The sequence below is a fragment of the Oncorhynchus mykiss genome, chromosome 3 (genome assembly GCF_057628025.1).
Source record: "Oncorhynchus mykiss isolate SJ-2025 chromosome 3, ASM5762802v1, whole genome shotgun sequence".
Classification (NCBI taxonomy): domain Eukaryota; kingdom Metazoa; phylum Chordata; class Actinopteri; order Salmoniformes; family Salmonidae; genus Oncorhynchus; species Oncorhynchus mykiss.
Window position 1 is genome coordinate 16502120 of NC_143024.1, and position 18208 is coordinate 16520327.

General features: G+C 41.3%; 1 protein-coding gene across 3 annotated transcripts in view; it reads right to left on the reverse strand.

Annotated features, from left to right (window-relative positions):
- LOC110534068 (copine-4) overlaps positions 1-18208 on the reverse strand; it is an 85587-nt gene that overhangs the window by 59536 nt on the left and 7843 nt on the right. For all 3 annotated transcript variants that reach the window (XM_090222316.1, XM_090222320.1, XM_090222313.1), the window contains exon 2: positions 12191-12384. In XM_090222316.1, coding sequence (XP_090078442.1) covers positions 12191-12361 — 171 coding nt within the window. In that variant the 5' untranslated portion in view covers positions 12362-12384. The remainder of the gene's footprint in view (positions 1-12190; positions 12385-18208) is intronic.

The window sequence follows — 18208 nt, forward strand, 5'->3', positions numbered from 1 at the left end:
ACAAGCTTCCCACAATAAGTTGGGTGAATTTTGGCCCATTCCTCCTGACAGAGCTGATGTAACTGAGTCAGGTTTGTAGGCCTCCTTGCTCGCACACACGCTTTTTCAGTTCTGCCCACAAATGTTCTATAGGATGAGGTCAGGGCTTTGTGATGGCCACTCCAATACCTTGACTTTGTCGTCCTTAAGCCATTTTCCACAACTTTGTAAGTATGCTTGGGGTCACTGTCCATTTGGAAGACCCATTTGCGACCAAGCTTTAACTTCCTGACTGATGTCGTGAGATGTTGCATCAATATTAGCCACATAATTTTCCTTTCTCATGAAGCCATCTATTTTGTGAAGAGCACCAGTCCCTCCTGTAGCAAAGCACCCCCACAACATGATGCTGCCACTGCTGTGCTTCACGGTTGGGATGGTGTTCTTTGGCTTGCAAGCCTCCCCCTTTTTACCCCTTTTTACAAACATAACGATGGTCATTATTGCCAAACAGTTCTATTTTTGTTTCATCAGACCAGAGGACATTTCTCCAAAAAGTACGATATTTTTCCCCATGTGCAGATGCAAACCGAAGTCTGTCTTTTTTCTGGCGGTTTTGGATTAATGGCTTCTTCCTTGCTGAGCGGCCTTTCAGGTTATGTCGATAAAGGACTTGTTTTACTTTTGTACCCGTTTCCTCCAGCATCTTCACAAGGTCCTTTGATATTGTTCTGGGATTGATTTGTGATTTTCGCACCAAAGTACATTCATCTCTAGGTGACAGAACGCGTCTCCTTCCTGATCGGTATGATGGCTGTGTGGTCCCATGGTGTTTATACTTGCGTACTATTGTTTGTACAGATGAACATCGCACAGATACATCATTATTTAAAAAATGTATTTCATTTTATTAATTAATTATATTATTTATTTCTGTATTTCTTCATCATATATGATAATGAGGGGGTGTCAAGCTAATTTATGTCGGTGGTATCAAAAAACAACCATTGGTTGATCAATGCCATGCCGCTTTGATCGATTGCATTTGCGTGGGCTTCGTTCAGCATCACAGAATGTGGGGCGGCAGGTAGACTAGTGGTTAGAGAGTTGGCCCAGTAACAGGAAGGTTGCTAGATTGAATCCCAGAGCTGACAAGGTAAAAATCGGTCGTTCTGCCCCTGAACAAGGCAGTTAACCCACTGTTCCCCGGTAGGACATCATTGTAAATAAGAATTTGTTCTTAACTGACTTGCCTAGTTAAATAAAGGTAAAATATTGGACAGTCATACTGTAATGTACAGCCTATTGTAAAGAACGGCTAGCTGGAGTCGTCTGAGTGGTCGGCTGTAAATGCCCTCACCCGCTAGTCCTTCATGTGATATAATTGGTTGACTCACCGGTAAGAACAGTACAGATACTTCTTAGTCCAAGACTTTTAATATCTTCATCACCACCACACACTAGTATAGACATCTTCAGTTTCCACAGGATGGATTTGTGGTTCAGAAAGGTAAGAACAGATAAATAATGTTGTGCAATAGAATATCTACACAGGAAAGAATGGCACAGCATCTATACAGGGATATTCACATAACAGCACATACATTTACAGCAGTATATGTAAAAACATCTCACGAGAGAGAGAGAGACAACTAATTAAGACAGGTGTGATTGATGGCCCTCTCAGGACTGGTGGAAATCAGTCATAAATCTTTCTGCGCATGAGGAAAGCCGCGGACAGATTCTGAAACATCTCGCCATGGCATAACAGTAGCGTGAACTATGAAAACACAGTGGTCAAGTGCGTATACAGACTATAGGAAAGAACCATCTGTAAACAATAACATCTACTGCAAAACAGTTCACTGCAATACTGGCACTTATAAAGGACAAGCACATGGAGTATCGGAAATCTACATAAGTACTATACAGTTACAGATGTAACAAGGTAATTAGGCCTAAGGTAATTGCTTGCAGTCAATCACCATAATGTAGCATTAACCCTCCCGATAATAAACCACACAACTCACTTGTTGAACGTACGTGCAATCTTGCTAAAATAAACACACTGACAACTTAGTCGGCAGCCAAACGTGCATCTTCTTCTTCTGTGGGATTGGGTTGGCGGATCGCAGCCAACTGTTAAAGTACATAAGCCTACATTTGTGAAATGAGCAATATTTGTGTGAACTCTTAAAAATCCTCTTAAGGATCAGACACTTTTTTCAATTTTCGCCTAAAATGACATACCCAAATCTAACTGCCTGTAGCTCAGGCCCTGAAGCAAGGATATGCATATTCTTGATACCATTTGGTATTCTTGTTACCAAGGAAACACTTTGAAGTTTGTGGAATTGTGAAAGTAATGTAGGAGAATATAACACATTAGATCTGGTAAAAGATAACAAAGAAAAAACATGCGTTTTCTATTCATTTCTTTGCTCCATCTTCTTTGAAATGCAAGAGAACGGCCATTATATGACTTAGGACTCTAGACGCAATTTAGATTTTGGCCACTAGATGGCAGCAGTGTATGTACAAAGTTTTAGACTGATCCAATGAACCATTGCATTACTGTTCAAAATGTTATATCAAGTCTGCCCAAATGTGCCTAATTGGTTTCTTGATACATTTTCAAGTACATGACTGTGCACTCTCCTCAAACAATAGTATGGTATTATTTCACTGTAATAGCTACTGTAAATTGGACAGTGCAGTTAGATCAACAATAATGTTTACTTTCTACCCATATAAGACATGTCTGTGTCCTGGGAAATGTTCTTGTTATTTACAATATCATGCTAATCGCATTAGCCGAACGTTAGCTCAACCGTCCCCAGACTACATTTTTTGGGCAAATGAACAAATTATTGTCTTTTGTTGAACAATCCAAACTTGTTAAGCATTATCCAAATATGGCATGTTTACACAATTCATTTCTGTTTTCAGCAGTTTCAATGGGGACTTTTATTTTGAAGGCAAACCAAAAATGATATATTTGTGGCTAATCGTTATTGTAGCTAGCTTCACATAAGTGGTGCTGAAGCGAACATAAGCAGTTGAGCAACGCGCCGACATTGATCAACCAGCATGTGTTAGACACCACCCACAGAACACCACCCATCACCCCATTTGATTGACACCCCCTCATTAAAATATTGGAGGAAGAAATACATAAATTAATTAATTAATTAAATAAATAAATAAAAATTTATAAAAAACAATTTAGTTTGAATAATTAGATAATACATAGAAAAATAATGAAATACATACTGATATGTAGAAAAATGAATACATTTTCATCAGTATTTCTGCATTTCCTTTCTCATTTATTGAATTATGTGTGGATTTATGTTTGTCTTCATATGTGCATTTTTTTGTCAGGTTTGGTTCTCCATATGAATTAACCATATCAAACATAAATTCCCTACTTCTCGGAATGTGTTTGCACACACTACAGTGAAGGTTGAATAGGCAGTTCACGTACAGAAACTCCCTCAACGTGTCAGCAGAGCAGATAGAAAGCTGATTGTAAACACAAATCATAGGGTACATACTTCTACAACCAGAGACAGAAGCCCAAAACGCAGTCCTACCTAAATCAATGAGCTAGTGCTTAGCGTGCCTGATCTCCTCTGCTAAATCATCCTTTCATAATTGAAATGGCTCTTGGGCATTCCTCTGCTCTGTCAATTACAGAAGAGAACATGGCTACAGATGCAATGCAGGACATTTAAAACTTGTAGTGTATTTGAGGAGGAAGTTTGTAATTTCCACTTTGAAATTTCAGACTTGATTTTCCCTTACGAAAAATGTGTCAACCTCTACAAAAAAAATGCCATTCATTATAATACACATAATGATTCACATTATGATAATCCTGTTGTTGCAGGATTATTTTCCTGCTGTAGCAAACTGGCTCAAATTAAGATCCTACATCTGTAACTCCATACTCTGTCTCGGTAGCTAACACAAGCTGGAGAGCATTGCTAACAATACACAAACACAAGGCTAGGGGAAGATTTAGCTGTGTTACTGAAAGAACTGTCATTATCACTACAGATGAAGGGCTGTACACAAGACATAGCCGACATAAAACGTTAATATGCAGTGGATGACACCCTCTACACTGAACGCAGACTTTCAGAAATGGTTGTGTGTGCTGATGGCAGATGCACAGTGCATTAGGAAAGTATTCAGATCCCTTCATTTTTTACACATTTTATTACGTTACAGCCTTATTCTAAAATTGATTACATTGTTTTTTCCGCTCTCATCAATCTACACACAATACCCCATAATGACAAAGCAAGTTTTCAGAAAGAAACTGTTGAAAATGTATAAAAACAATAAAAACTTAAATATCACATTTACAGATACTAATATTATTATTATTATATATATAGCAAAATATAGTGTTTGTTAATGATGTTGTCTCTTAAATAGTGTTTATTAATGATGTTGTCTCTTAACAGTAAACTATAGTGTTTATTAATGATGGTGTCTCTTAACAGTAAATTATAGTGTTTATTAATGATGTTGTCTTTTAAATAGTGTTTATTAATGATGGTGTCTCTTAACAGTAAACTATAGTGTTTATTAATGATGTTGTCTCTTAACAGTAAACTATAGTGTTTATTAATGATGTTGTCTCTTAACAGTAAACTATAGTGTTTATTAATGATGGTGTCTCTTAACAGTAAACTATAGTGTTTATTAATGATGGTGTCTTTTAAATAGTGTTTATTAATGATGGGGCCTCTTAACAGTAAACTATAGTGTTTATTAATGATGGTGCCTCTTAACAGTAAACTATAGTGTTTATTAATGATGTTGTCGCTTAACAGTAAACTATAGTGTTTATTAATGACGGTGTCTCTTAACAGTAAACTATAGTGTTTATTAATGATGGTGTCTCTTAACAGTAAACTATAGTGTTTACTAATGAAAGTGTCTCTAAATAGTGTTTATTAATGATGGTGTCTCTTAACAGTAAATTATAGTGTTTATTAAGGATGTTGTCTTTTAAATAGTGTTTATTAATGATGGTGTCTCTTAACAGCAAACTATAGTGTTTACTAATGACAGTGTCTCTAAATAGTGTTTATTAATGATGGTGTCTCTAAACAGTAAACTATAGTGTTTATTAATTATGTTGTCTTTTAAATAGTGTTTATTAATGATGGTGTCTCTTAACAGTAAACTATAGTGTTTATTAATGATGTTGTCTTTTAAATAGTGTTTATTAATGATGGTGTCTCTTAACAGTAAACTATAGTGTGTATTAATGATGTTGTCTCTTAACAGTAAACTATAGTGTTTATTAATGATGGTGCCTCTTAACAGTAAACTATAGTGTTTATTAATGATGGTGTCTCTTAACAGTAAACTATAGTGTTTATTAATGATGTTGTCTTTTAAATAGTGTTTATTAATGATGGTGTCTCTTAACAGTAAACTATAGTGTGTATTAATGATGTTGTCTTTTAAATAGTGTTTATTAATGATGGTGTCTCTTAACAGTAAACTATAGTGTGTATTAATGATGTTGTCTCTTAACAGTAAACTATAGTGTTTATTAATGATGGTGCCTCTTAACAGTAAACTATAGTGTTTATTAATGATGTTGTCTTTTAAATAGTGTTTATTAATGATGGTGTCTCTTAACAGTAAACTATAGTGTGTATTAATGATGTTGTCTTTTAAATAGTGTTTATTAATGATGGTGTCTCTAAACAGTAAACTATAGTGTTTATTAATGATGTTGTCTTTTAAATAGTGTTTATTAATGATGGTGTCTCTTAACAGTAAACTATAGTGTGTATTAATGATGTTGTCTTTTAAATAGTGTTTATTAATGATGGTGTCTCTAAACAGTAAACTATAGTGTTTATTAATGATGTTGTCTCTTAACAGTAAACTATAGTGTTTATTAATGATGGTGCCTCTTAACAGTAAACTATAGTGTTTATTAATGATGGTGCCTCTTAACAGTAAACTATAGTGTTTATTAATGATGGTGCCTCTTAACAGTAAACTATAGTGTTTATTAATGATGTTGTCTCTTAACAGTAAACTATAGTGTTTATTAATGATGGTGCCTCTTAACAGTAAACTATAGTGTTTATTAATGATGTTGTCTTTTAAATAGTGTTTATTAATGATGGTGTCTCTAAACAGTAAACTATAGTGTTTATTAATGATGTTGTCTCTTAACAGTAAACTATAGTGTTTATTAATGATGGTGCCTCTTAACAGTAAACTATAGTATGTATTAATGATGTTGTCTCTTAACAGTAAACTATAGTGTTTATTAATGATGGTGCCTCTTAACAGTAAACTATAGTGTTTATTAATGATGGTGCCTCTTAACAGTAAACTATAGTGTTTATTAATGATGGTGCCTCTTAACAGTAAACTATAGTGTTTATTAATGATGTTGTCTCTTAACAGTAAACTATAGTGTTTATTAATGATGGTGCCTCTTAACAGTAAACTATAGTGTTTATTAATGATGGTGCCTCTTAACAGTAAACTATAGTGTTTATTAATGATGGTGCCTCTTAACAGTAAACTATAGTGTTTATTAATGATGTTGTATCTTAACAGTAAACTATAGTGTTTATTAATGATGGTGCCTCTTAACAGTAAACTATAGTGTTTATTAATGATGGTGCCTCTTAACAGTAAACTATAGTGTTTATTAATGATGTTGTCTCTTAACAGTAAACTATAGTGTTTATTAATGATGGTGCCTCTTAACAGTAAACTATAGTGTTTATTAATGATGTTGTCTCTTAACAGTAAACTATAGTGTTTATTAATGATGGTGCCTCTTAACAGTAAACTATAGTGTTTATTAATGATGGTGTCTCTAAACAGTAAACTCATACCACCTCATACTTCATTCCCTTGTCTTTTTATCACAACAGTTTCTACCAGTGATTATTCTCCAACCACTCTTTCTCTTATCCTGTTTTCATTGGGTTTGAATTAAGGGGCCATTACTCTGTGAAGAGCTTTGTTCATCATATTGTCTATCACAAGGCGCATTATGCAGCAGTCTCATTCCGGTAGTGTGGGAAAAGCCCCAGGAAGCAGAACGCAGACTAGTTCTAGCCTAGCTGGGAAAACAGGAAATGCTGACTTGATGGTGGATCATACTCATACTGAAAGGATACAGTGGCTTGTGAAAGTATTCACCTCCCTTAGCAATTCTACTATTTTGTTGCCTTACAACTGGAATTAAAACAGATTTTTTTGGGAGGTTTGTATCATTTCATAAATACAACATGCCTACTACTTTGAAGATGCAAAATATGTTTTATTGTGAAACAAACAAGAAATAACACAAAAAAACAGAACCCCCCCAAAGTCAATCCATTGTAGAGCCACATTTTGCAGCAATTACAGCTGCAAGTCTCTTGGGGTATGTCTCTATAAGCTTGGCACATCTAGCCACTGGGATTTTTGCCCATTCTTCTAAGCAAAACTGCTTCAGCTTCTTCAAGTTGGTTGGGTTCCGCTGGTGTACAGCAATCTTTAAGTCATACCACAGATTCTCAATTGGATTGAGGTCTGGGCTTTGATTAGGCCTTTCCAAGACATTTAAATGTTTCCTCTTAAACCACTTGAGTGTTGCTTTAGCAGTATGCTTAGGGTCATTGTCCTGCTGGAAGGTGAATCTCTGTCCCAGTCTCAAATCTCTGGAAGACTGAAACAGGTTTCCCTCAAGAATTTCCCTGTATTCAGTGCCATCCATCATTCCTTCAATTCTGACCAGCTTCCCAGTCCCTGCAGATGAAAAACATTGGATGGTGTTCTCGGGGTGAGAGGTGTTGGGATTCTGCCAGACATAGCGTTTTCCTTGATGGCCAAAAAACTCAATTTTAGTCTCATCTGACCAGAGTACCTTCTTCCATATGTTTGGGGAGACTCCCACATGCCTTTTGGCAAACACCAAACGTGCTTGCTTATTTTTTTCTTTAACTTCTTGGCGCACCCATCCCATTAGCGGGATAATTTTCGTCAACATCCGCTAAATTGCAGAGCGCTAAATTCAAATTAAATTATTACAAATATTTAATTTTCATGAAATCACAAGTGCAATATAGCAAAACACAGCTTAGCTTGTTGTTAATCCACCTGGCGTGTCAGATTTCAAAAAAGCTTTACAGCTAAAGCAAACTAAGCGTTTATGTAAGGACATCTCTCTCAGCAGACAAAACATTACAAACAGCTAGCAGCAAAGCAGTTTGGTCACGTAAGTCAGAAAAGCAATAAAATTAATCGCTTACCTTTGATGATCTTCGGATGTTTGCACTCACTAGACTCCTAGTTACAAAATAAATGTTCCTTTTGTTCCATAAAGATTATTTTTATATCCAAAATTCCTCCATTTGGTTGGCGCGTTTTGTTCAGAAATCCACAGGCTCGAGAGGTCACGACGGGGCAGACGGAAATTCCAAATAGTATCCGTAAAGTTTGTAGAAACATGTCAAATGTTTTTTAATAAGCAATCTTCAGGTTGGTTTTACAATAAATAATCAATAATATTTCAACCGGACCGTAGCTTTTTCAATAGGAGAGAGAGAGAAAATGTCTGCTCCAAGCTGTTACTCATGCAAAACTCTGCTGGCACCCAGCCATCCACTGACGCGATGTGATCGTTCTCGCTCATTTTTCAGAATAAAAGGCTGTGTCTAAAGACTGTTCACACCATGTGGAAGCTATAGGGGAAGGAATCTGGTTGCTATCCCTTTAAATGGAGGGAAGGCATGCAATGGAACAGGGAGCTAAAATAAGAGGCACTCCCTAGTTGGATTTTCCTCAGGTTTTCGCCTGCAATATCAGTTTTGTTATACTCACAGACAATATTTTGACAGTTTTGGAAACTTTAGAGTGTTTTATATTCTAATCTGACAATTATATGCATATTCTAGCTTCTGGGCCTGATAAATAGGCAGTTTAATAGGCAGTTTAGTTTTTCATCCAAACATCAAAATACTGCCCCCTACACTCAACAGGTTAAGCAATAGGCTTTTTTTCTGGCCACTCTTCCGTAAAGCCCAGCTCTGTGGAGTGTATGGCTTAAAGTGGTCCTATGGACAGATACTCCAATCTCTGCTGTGGAGCTTTGCAGCTCCTTCAGAGTTATCTTTGGTCTCTTTGTTGCCTCTCTGATTAATGCCCTCCTTGCCTGGTCCGTAAGTTTTGGTGGGCGGCCCTCTCTTGGCAGGTTTGTTGTGGTGCCATATTCTTTCCATTTTTTTATAATGGATTTAATGGTGCTCCGTGGGATGTTCAAAGTTTCAAATATTTTTTTATTTATTTATTTTTTATATTTTATAACCTAACCCTGATCTGTACTTCTCCACAACTTAGTCCCTGACCTGTTTGGAGAGCTCCTTGGTCTTCATGGTGCTTGGTTGGTGGTGCCCCTTGCTTAGTGGTGTTGCGGACTCTGGGGCCTTTCGGAACGGGTGTATATATACTGAGATCATGTGACACTTAGATTGCACACAAATGCACTTTATTTAACAAACTATGTGACTTCTGAAGGTAATTGGTTGTACCAGATCTTATTTAGGGGCTTCATAGCAAAGGGTGAATACATATGCATGCACCACTTTTCTGTTTAAATATATATTTTATTTATTTCCATATACATATATATATAAATAAATATATATGTCATTTTTTTCATTTCACTTCACCAATTTGGACTATTTTGTTTATGTCCATTACATGAAATAAAAATAAAAATCCATTTAAAGTACAGGTTCAATAGGCAACAAAATAGGAAAAACGTCAAGGGGGATGAATACTTTTGCAAGGCACTGTATTATCTCTAACCAGACATGAAGTCCACAGGAGAGCAGCACTAGTAAATATGTTGTTGAGTGACGCAACACACAGCACGGCGCGTTGGAGCCGTCATGGCACATCTGCAGTACAATGCTAATTTGTGTCTCCAGATGGACAACCAGTTAATAACAAATCAATGGAACAAATCAATGGCACAATTAAAACTGTAATTGGATTAAGGGACAAATAGAGAGATCAACCATCTGCTTTGTTGTCATGGTCACTTGGCAGGCACAACAAGCTTCCCCCTAAAGTCAGGAAAGCGGAGTCCCTGCCCATCTCCCAAAAACATCTGAAACCCTACCTCTTTGGAGAGTATCTGAAATAACTCCAACAGGGCACTTCTCTTTTCCTAAAATACTTTGTTCAGAGAAAATGTACTTGACACGATTGTGATGTGTTGTTGTCTCACCTAGCTTGAGTCAATGAGTAGCAAACTCTTTGTTATGGCAAGCCTAAATAATTTCAAGAGTAAGCATTTGCTTAATTAACAAGTCACATAATATGTTGCATGGACTCCACACGTACAATTAGCTATAAGGTCCCTCAGTCAAGCTATTAATTCAAACACAGATTCAATCACAAAGACCAGAGAGGTATTTCAATACCTCGCAAAGAAGGGCAGCTATTGGAAGATGGGGAAAAAATCATAAAGCAGACACTGAATATCCCTTTGCTCATCTTGAAGTTATTAATTACACTTTTGATGGTGTATCAATACACCCAGTCATTACAAAGATACATTACAAAGATACATCCTTCCAAACTCAGTTTCCAGAGAGGAAGGAAACCGCTCAGGGATTTCACCATCAGGCCAATGGTGACTAAAAAACAGCTTCAGAGTTTAATGGCTGTGATGGGAGAAAGCTGAGGATGGATCAACCACATTGTAGTTACTCCACAATACTAACCTAATTGTCAGGGGAAAAGAAGGAAGCCTGTACAGAATAAAAAATATTCCAAAACATGCATCCTGTTTGCAACAAGGCAGTAAAGTAAAACTGCAAAAAATGTGGCAAAGAAATGAACTTTATGTCCTGAATAGAAAATGTTATGTTTGGGGCAAATCCAACACAACATATCACTGAATACTGCTCTTCATATTTTCAAGCATGGTGGTGGCTGCATCATGTTGTGGGTATGCTTGTCATTCAAGGACTAGGGAGTTTTTTAGGATAAAAAGAAATGGAATAGAGCTAAATACAGAACAAATCCTAGAGGAAACCCTGATTCACTCTGCTTTCCACCAGACACTGGGAGACAAATTCACCTTTCAGCAGGACAATAACCTAAAACACAAAGCCAAATATACACTGGAGTTGTGTACCAAGACAACATTGAATGTTCCTCAGTGGCCTAGGTCTGACTTAAATCAGCTTAAAAATCTATGGCAAGACATGACAATGGCTGACTAGCCATGATCAACAACCAACTTGACAGAGCTTGAAGAATTTTTTAAAGAATAATGTGCAAATATTGAATAATCCCAGTGTGCAAAGGTGATTCCACTGTAGCCCTCAGGGGGGTGAACACGTAATTACAGAGCATTTTGTGTAGATCGTTGACAGAAAATGACAATTAAATCTATTTTAGTCTCACTTTGCAACACAACAAAATGTGTGAAAAATCAAGAGGTGTGAATGCATTCTGAGGGCACTGTATCTTAAGATGAATGCACTAACTGTAAGTAGCTCTGGATAAGAGAGTCTGATGACTAAAATGTTAACACGGATGTAATTTCCAATCATCAGTTTTGGAGGGTTGATTGGTACCTCATTTTGGTTTGATAAACACATTGATTAAGACTTTTATGGGTTTCTTTTTTCTTTACTCAGCAAATAGCTTCATTATGCAAATGCATTTCCTGTGAATAAATATATTTTTTGACAGAATCCTCTTGCTTATTTGGTGAAGCATTCAGAAATTCATATCCATGTACTAGGCAAACCTCATAGCTGGTAATACTGTATATTCCACATCCTTGAGGTGAACCAAATCAACATTTAAAAACACATAAGGGATAGTAAGAGAAGGAAACATCTCAGTCCGTTAGCAAGCCAATGTCTTTGATTCGACATACAGAATAATGAGACTTCTTCCTGTATCTCCAACTCTTCAGAAAGTCCATGTAGTCATCTGTAATCACATGTTGAGCTCTATCTCACCAAAGAGAGCCCTGAGGGGATTTAGGATTGAACAGAACCATCTACAGGACATATCCTCCAATTGACCCTTAAACATTACACCACTTTTAACATTGAAGATGGTTCTTATATTGCAAGTTGTAATAAGACTGGCACTGCAATGTTAATTACTCGTCAGAACAGAGTGAGAGGCCACTTACCTCCAGCCACTGTCCGTGGGACTGCATTTTGATGAGTACGCAGGGGTCTGGCTTGGACAGGGCGTCCCGGTCTGAGATACCCTTGCAGGTCACCCGCAGCTCCACTTTGGCCAGGCACGGGCTGTTGAACAGACCAAGGGTGTTGGCCGCAGACTCATAGATGTTGCTCATGGTGTGTGTGTGTGGCGAGTGTTCTGCGAGGAAGACAATCACACATATCACAGTGATTACAGGGAGTCGTCACTCATCATTCAGCACACGCACGCGCACACACACATACTTCCTCTACTTTATTCACAAATACACACAAACATCCCCAAACACTGTACATTAAGGAAACTTGATTATCACGAGGGCTCTTTGTTCCTTTAGAAGCCCCTCCGCCCCCACAGCTGTCAAACTGCTGCTAATTATCCCATGCTGATTTGATGAGCACACCAGACAGGATATGATAGCATTTTCCTGTCCAGCAATCACCTAATTAATCTCAACCCTCCAATTAGACCGTCAAGGTAAATGAGATCCGTGAGATGTGAAGTGATGATCCCAATCAAGCTCTTGCTGCTAGTGATTCTCTGATCCACCTCTACGCAGACGACACCATTCTGTATACTTCTGGCCCTTCTTTGGACACTGTGTTAACTAACCTCCAGATGAGCTTCAATGCCGTACAACTCTCCTTCCGTGGCTTCCAACTGCTCTTAATTGCAAGTAAAACTAAATGCATGCTCTTCAACCGATCGCTGCCCGCACCTGCCCACCCGTCCAGCATTACTACTCTGGACGGTTCTGACCTAGAATATGTCAATAACTACAAATACCTAGGTGTCTGGCTAGACTGTAAACTCTCCTTCCAGACTCACATTAAGCATCTCCAATCAAAAATTAAATCTAGAATCGGCTTCCTATTTCGCAACAAAGCATCTTTCACTCATGCTGCCAAACATACCCTCGTAAAACTGACTATCCTACCGATCCTTGACTTCGGCGATGTCATTTTGAAAATAGCCTCCAACACTCTACTCAACAAATTTGATGCAGTCTATCACAGTGCAATCCATTTTGTCACCAAAGCCCCATATACTAACCACCACCGCGACTTGTATGCTCTTGTTGGCTGGCTCTCGCTTTATATTCGTTGCCAAACCCACTGGCTCCAGGTCATCTATAAGTCATTGCTAGGTAAAGCCCCACCTTATCTCAGCTCACTGGTCACCATAACAGCACCCACCCGTAGCACACGCTCCAGCAGGTATATTTCACTGGTCACCCCCAAAGCCAATTCCCCCTTTAGCCGTCTTTCCTTCCAGTTCTCTGCTGCCAATGACTGGAACTAATTGCAAAAATCACTGAAGCTGGAGACTCATATCTCCCTCTCTAACTTTAAGCACCAGTTGTCAGAGCAGCTCACAGATCACTGCACCTGTACATAGCCCATCTGTAAATAGCCCATCCAACTACCTCATCCCCATACAGTTTTTTTTTTTTTTTTTGCTCCTTTGCACCCCAGTATCTCTGTTTGGACATTCATCTTCTGCACATCTATCACTCCAGTGTTTAATTGCTAAATTGTAATTATTTCACTACTATGGCCTATTTGTTGCCTTATCTCCCTTATCTTACCTCATTTACACTCACTGTATATAGATTTGTTCTATTGTGTTATTGACTGTATGTTTGTTTATTCCATGTGTAACTCTGTGTTGTTGTTTGTGTCGCATTGCTTTGCTTTATCTTGGCCAGGTCGCAGTTGTAAATGAGAACATGTTCTCAACTGACCTACCTGGTTAAATAAAGGTGAAAATAAAAAATAAAAAAAAAATTAAAATGGACTAATACCAAATCTCCTGGTGCAGTGTTAGGCTCTTATATTCCTTTGAGAGCTTGGGACTAGGTTCTATCTGCAAAAAGATGATTCTGAGATAATTGGCATTGAATTGTGTCAGCTATTTTTTATCTTCTATTCTTTTGAACGTAACAACATGAATTGTGGGGTATTTAGAGTACTGTATAGGTAGAGAACATTGAACAGAACAAGGCTATGTCAATAACATAAATCTAACAAATATGCAGATAGAACCTTATAGTCCCAAGCTCTTGGCTTGATAATAACTAATCGAATGAAAGTGATACTATGGATCAGAAGACAACAGCAGCTTGTTAAGTCAGACAAGGTTACTACCACTGTAGCCCTGGGGAAGCAGACAGGGTTACCACCACTGTAGCCCTGGGGAAACAGACAGGGTTACCACCACTGTAGCCCTGGGGAAACAGACAGGGTTACCACCACTGTAGCCCTGGGGAAACAGACAGGGTTACCACCACTGTAGCCCTGGGGAAACATACAGGGTAACCACCACTGTAGCCCTGGGGAAACAGACAGGGTTACCACCACTGTAGCCCTGGGGAAACAGACAGGGTTACCACCACTGTATAGCCCTGGGGAAACAGACAGGGTTACCACCACTGTATAGCCCTGGGGGAGCAGACAAGGTTACCACCACTGTATAGCCCTGGGGAAGAAGACAGGGTTACCACCACTGTATAGCCCTGGGGAAGAAGACAGGGTTACCACCACTGTATAGCCCTGGGGAAACAGACAGGGTTACCACCACTGTAAACCTAGGGAAACAGACAGGGTTACCACCACTGTAGCCCTGGGGAAACAGACAGGGTTACCATCACTGTAGCCCTGGGGAAGCAGACAGGGTTACCACCACTGTAGCCCTGGGGAAACAGACAGGGTTACCACCACTGTAGCCCTGGGGAAACAGACAGGGTTACCACCACTGTAGCCCTGGGGAAACAGACAGGGTTACCACCACTGTAGCCCTGGGGAAACAGACAGGGTTACCACCACTGTAGCCCTGGTGAAACAGACAGGGTTACCACCACTGTAGCCCTGGGGAAACAGACAGGGTTACCACCACTGTAGCCCTGGGTAAGCAGACAGGGTTACCACCACTGTAGCCCTGGGGAAACATACAGGGATACCACCACTGTAGCCCTGGGGAAACAGACAGGGTTACCACCACTGTAGCCATGGGTAAGCAGACAGGGTTACCACCACTGTAGCCCTGGGGAAACATACAGGGTTACCACCACTGTAGCCCTGGGGAAACAGACAGGGTTACCACCACTGTAGCCCTGGGGAAACCGACAGGGTTACCACCACTGTAGCCCTGGGGAAACAGACAGGGTTACCACCACTGTAGCCCTGGGGAAACAGACAGGGTTACCACCACTGTAGCCCTGGGGAAACATACAGGGTAACCACCACTGTAGCCCTGGGGAAACAGACAGGGTTACCACCACTGTATTCCTGGGGAAACAGACAGGGTTACCACCACTGTATAGCCCTGGGGAAACAGACAGGGTTACCACCACTGTATAGCCCTGGGGGAGCAGACAAGGTTACCACCACTGTATAGCCCTGGGGAAGAAGACAGGGTTACCACCACTGTATAGCCCTGGGGAAGAAGACAGGGTTACCACCACTGTATAGCCCTGGGGAAACAGACAGGGTTACCACCACTGTAAACCTAGGGAAACAGACAGGGTTACCACCACTGTAGCCCTGGGGAAACAGACAGGGTTACCATCACTGTAGCCCTGGGGAAGCAGACAGGGTTACCACCACTGTAGCCCTGGGGAAACAGACAGGGTTACCACCACTGTAGCCCTGGGGAAACAGACAGGGTTACCACCACTGTAGCCCTGGGGAAACAGACAGGGTTACCACCACTGTAGCCCTGGGAAAACAGACAGGGTTACCACCACTGTAGCCCTGGGGAAACAGACAGGGTTACCACCACTGTAGCCCTGGGGAAACAGACAGGGTTACCACCACTGTAGCCCTGGGTAAGCAGACAGGGTTACCACCACTGTAGCCCTGGGGAAACATACAGGGTTACCACCACTGTAGCCCTGGGGAAACAGACAGGGTTACCACCACTGTAGCCCTGGGTAAGCAGACAGGGTTACCACCACTGTAGCCCTGGGGAAACATACAGGGTTACCACCACTGTAGCCCTGGGGAAACAGACAGGGTTACCACCACTGTATAGCCCTGGGGAAACAGACAGGGTTACCACCACTGTATAGCCCTGGGGGAGCAGACAAGGTTACCACCACTGTATAGCCCTGGGGAAGAAGACAGGGTTACCACCACTGTATAGCCCTGGGGAAACAGACAGGGTTACCACCACTGTAGCCCCGGGGAAACAGACAGGGTTACCACCACTGTATAGCCCTGGGGAAACAGACAGGGTTACCACCACTGTATAGCCCTGGGGGAGCAGACAAGGTTACCACCACTGTATAGCTCTGGGGAAACAGACAGGGTTACCACCACTGTAAACCTAGGGAAACAGACAGGGTTACCACCACTGTAGCCCTGGGGAAACAGACAGGGTTACCATCACTGTAGCCCTGGGGAAGCAGACAGGGTTACCACCACTGTAGCCCTGGGGAAACAGACAGGGTTACCACCACTGTAGCCCTGGGGAAACAGACAGGGTTACCACCACTGTAGCCCTGGGGAAACAGACAGAGTTACCACCACTGTAGCCCTGGGGAAACATACAGGGTTACCACCACTGTAGCCCTGGGGAAACAGACAGGGTTACCACCACTGTATAGCCCTGGGGAAACAGACAGGGTTACCACCACTGTATAGCCCTGGGGGAGCAGACAAGGCAACCACCACTGTATAGCCCTGGGGAAGAAGACAGGGTTGCCACCACTGTATAGCCCTGGGGAAACAGACAGGGTTACCACCACTGTAGCCTGGGGAAGCAGACAGGGTTACCACCACTGTAGCCCTGGGGAAACAGACAGGGTTACCACCACTGTAGCCCTGGGGAAACAGACAGGGTTACCACCACTGTAGCCCTGGGGAAACAGACAGGGTTACCACCACTGTAGCCCTGGGGAAACAGACAGGGTTACCACCACTGTATAGCCCTGGGGGAGCAGACAAGGTTACCACCACTGTATAGCCCTGGGGAAGAAGACAGGGTTACCACCACTGTATAGCCCTGAGGAAGACAGGGTTGCCACCACTGTAGCCCTGGGGAAACAGACAGGGTTACCACCACTGTAGCCCTGGGGAAACAGACAGGGTTACCACCACTGTACCCTGGGGAAACAGACATGGTTACCACCACTGTATAGCCCTGGGTAAGCAGACAAGGTTACCACAACTGTAGCCCTGGGGAAACAGACAGGGTTACCACCACTGTATAGCCCTGGGTAAGCAGACAGGCTTACCACCACTGTATAGCCCTGGGTAAGCAGACAGGGTTACCACCACTGTATAGCCCTGGGTAAGCAGACAGGGTTACCACCACTGTATAGCCCTGGGTAAGCAGACAGGGTTACCACCACTGTATAGCCCTGGGGAGGCAGACAGGGTTACCACCACTGTATAGCCCTGGGGAAACAGACAGGGTTACCACCACTGTATAGCCCTGGGGAAACAGACAGGGTTACCACCACTGTATAGCCCTGGGGAAACAGACAGGGTTACCACTACTGTATAGCCCTGGGGAAACAGACAGGGTTACCACCACTGTAGCCCTGGGGAAACAGACAGGGTTACCACCACTGTACCCTGGGGAAACAGACCGGGTTACCACCACTGTATAGCCCTGGGTAAGCAGACAAGGTTACCACAACTGTAGCCCTGGGGAAACAGACAGGGTTACCACCACTGTATAGCCCTGGGTAAGCAGACAGGCTTACCACCACTGTATAGCCCTGGGTAAGCAGACAGGGTTACCACCACTGTATAGCCCTGGGGAAACAGACAGGGTTACCGCCACTGTACCCTGGGGAAACAGACAGGGTTACCACCACTGTAGCCCTGGGGAAACAGACAGGGTTACCACCACTGTAGCCATGGGGAAACAGACAGGGTTACCACTACTGTATTGCCCTGGTGAAGCAGACAGGGTTACCACCACTGTATAGCCCTGGGGTAGCAGACAGGGTTACCACCACTGTAGCCCTGGGGAA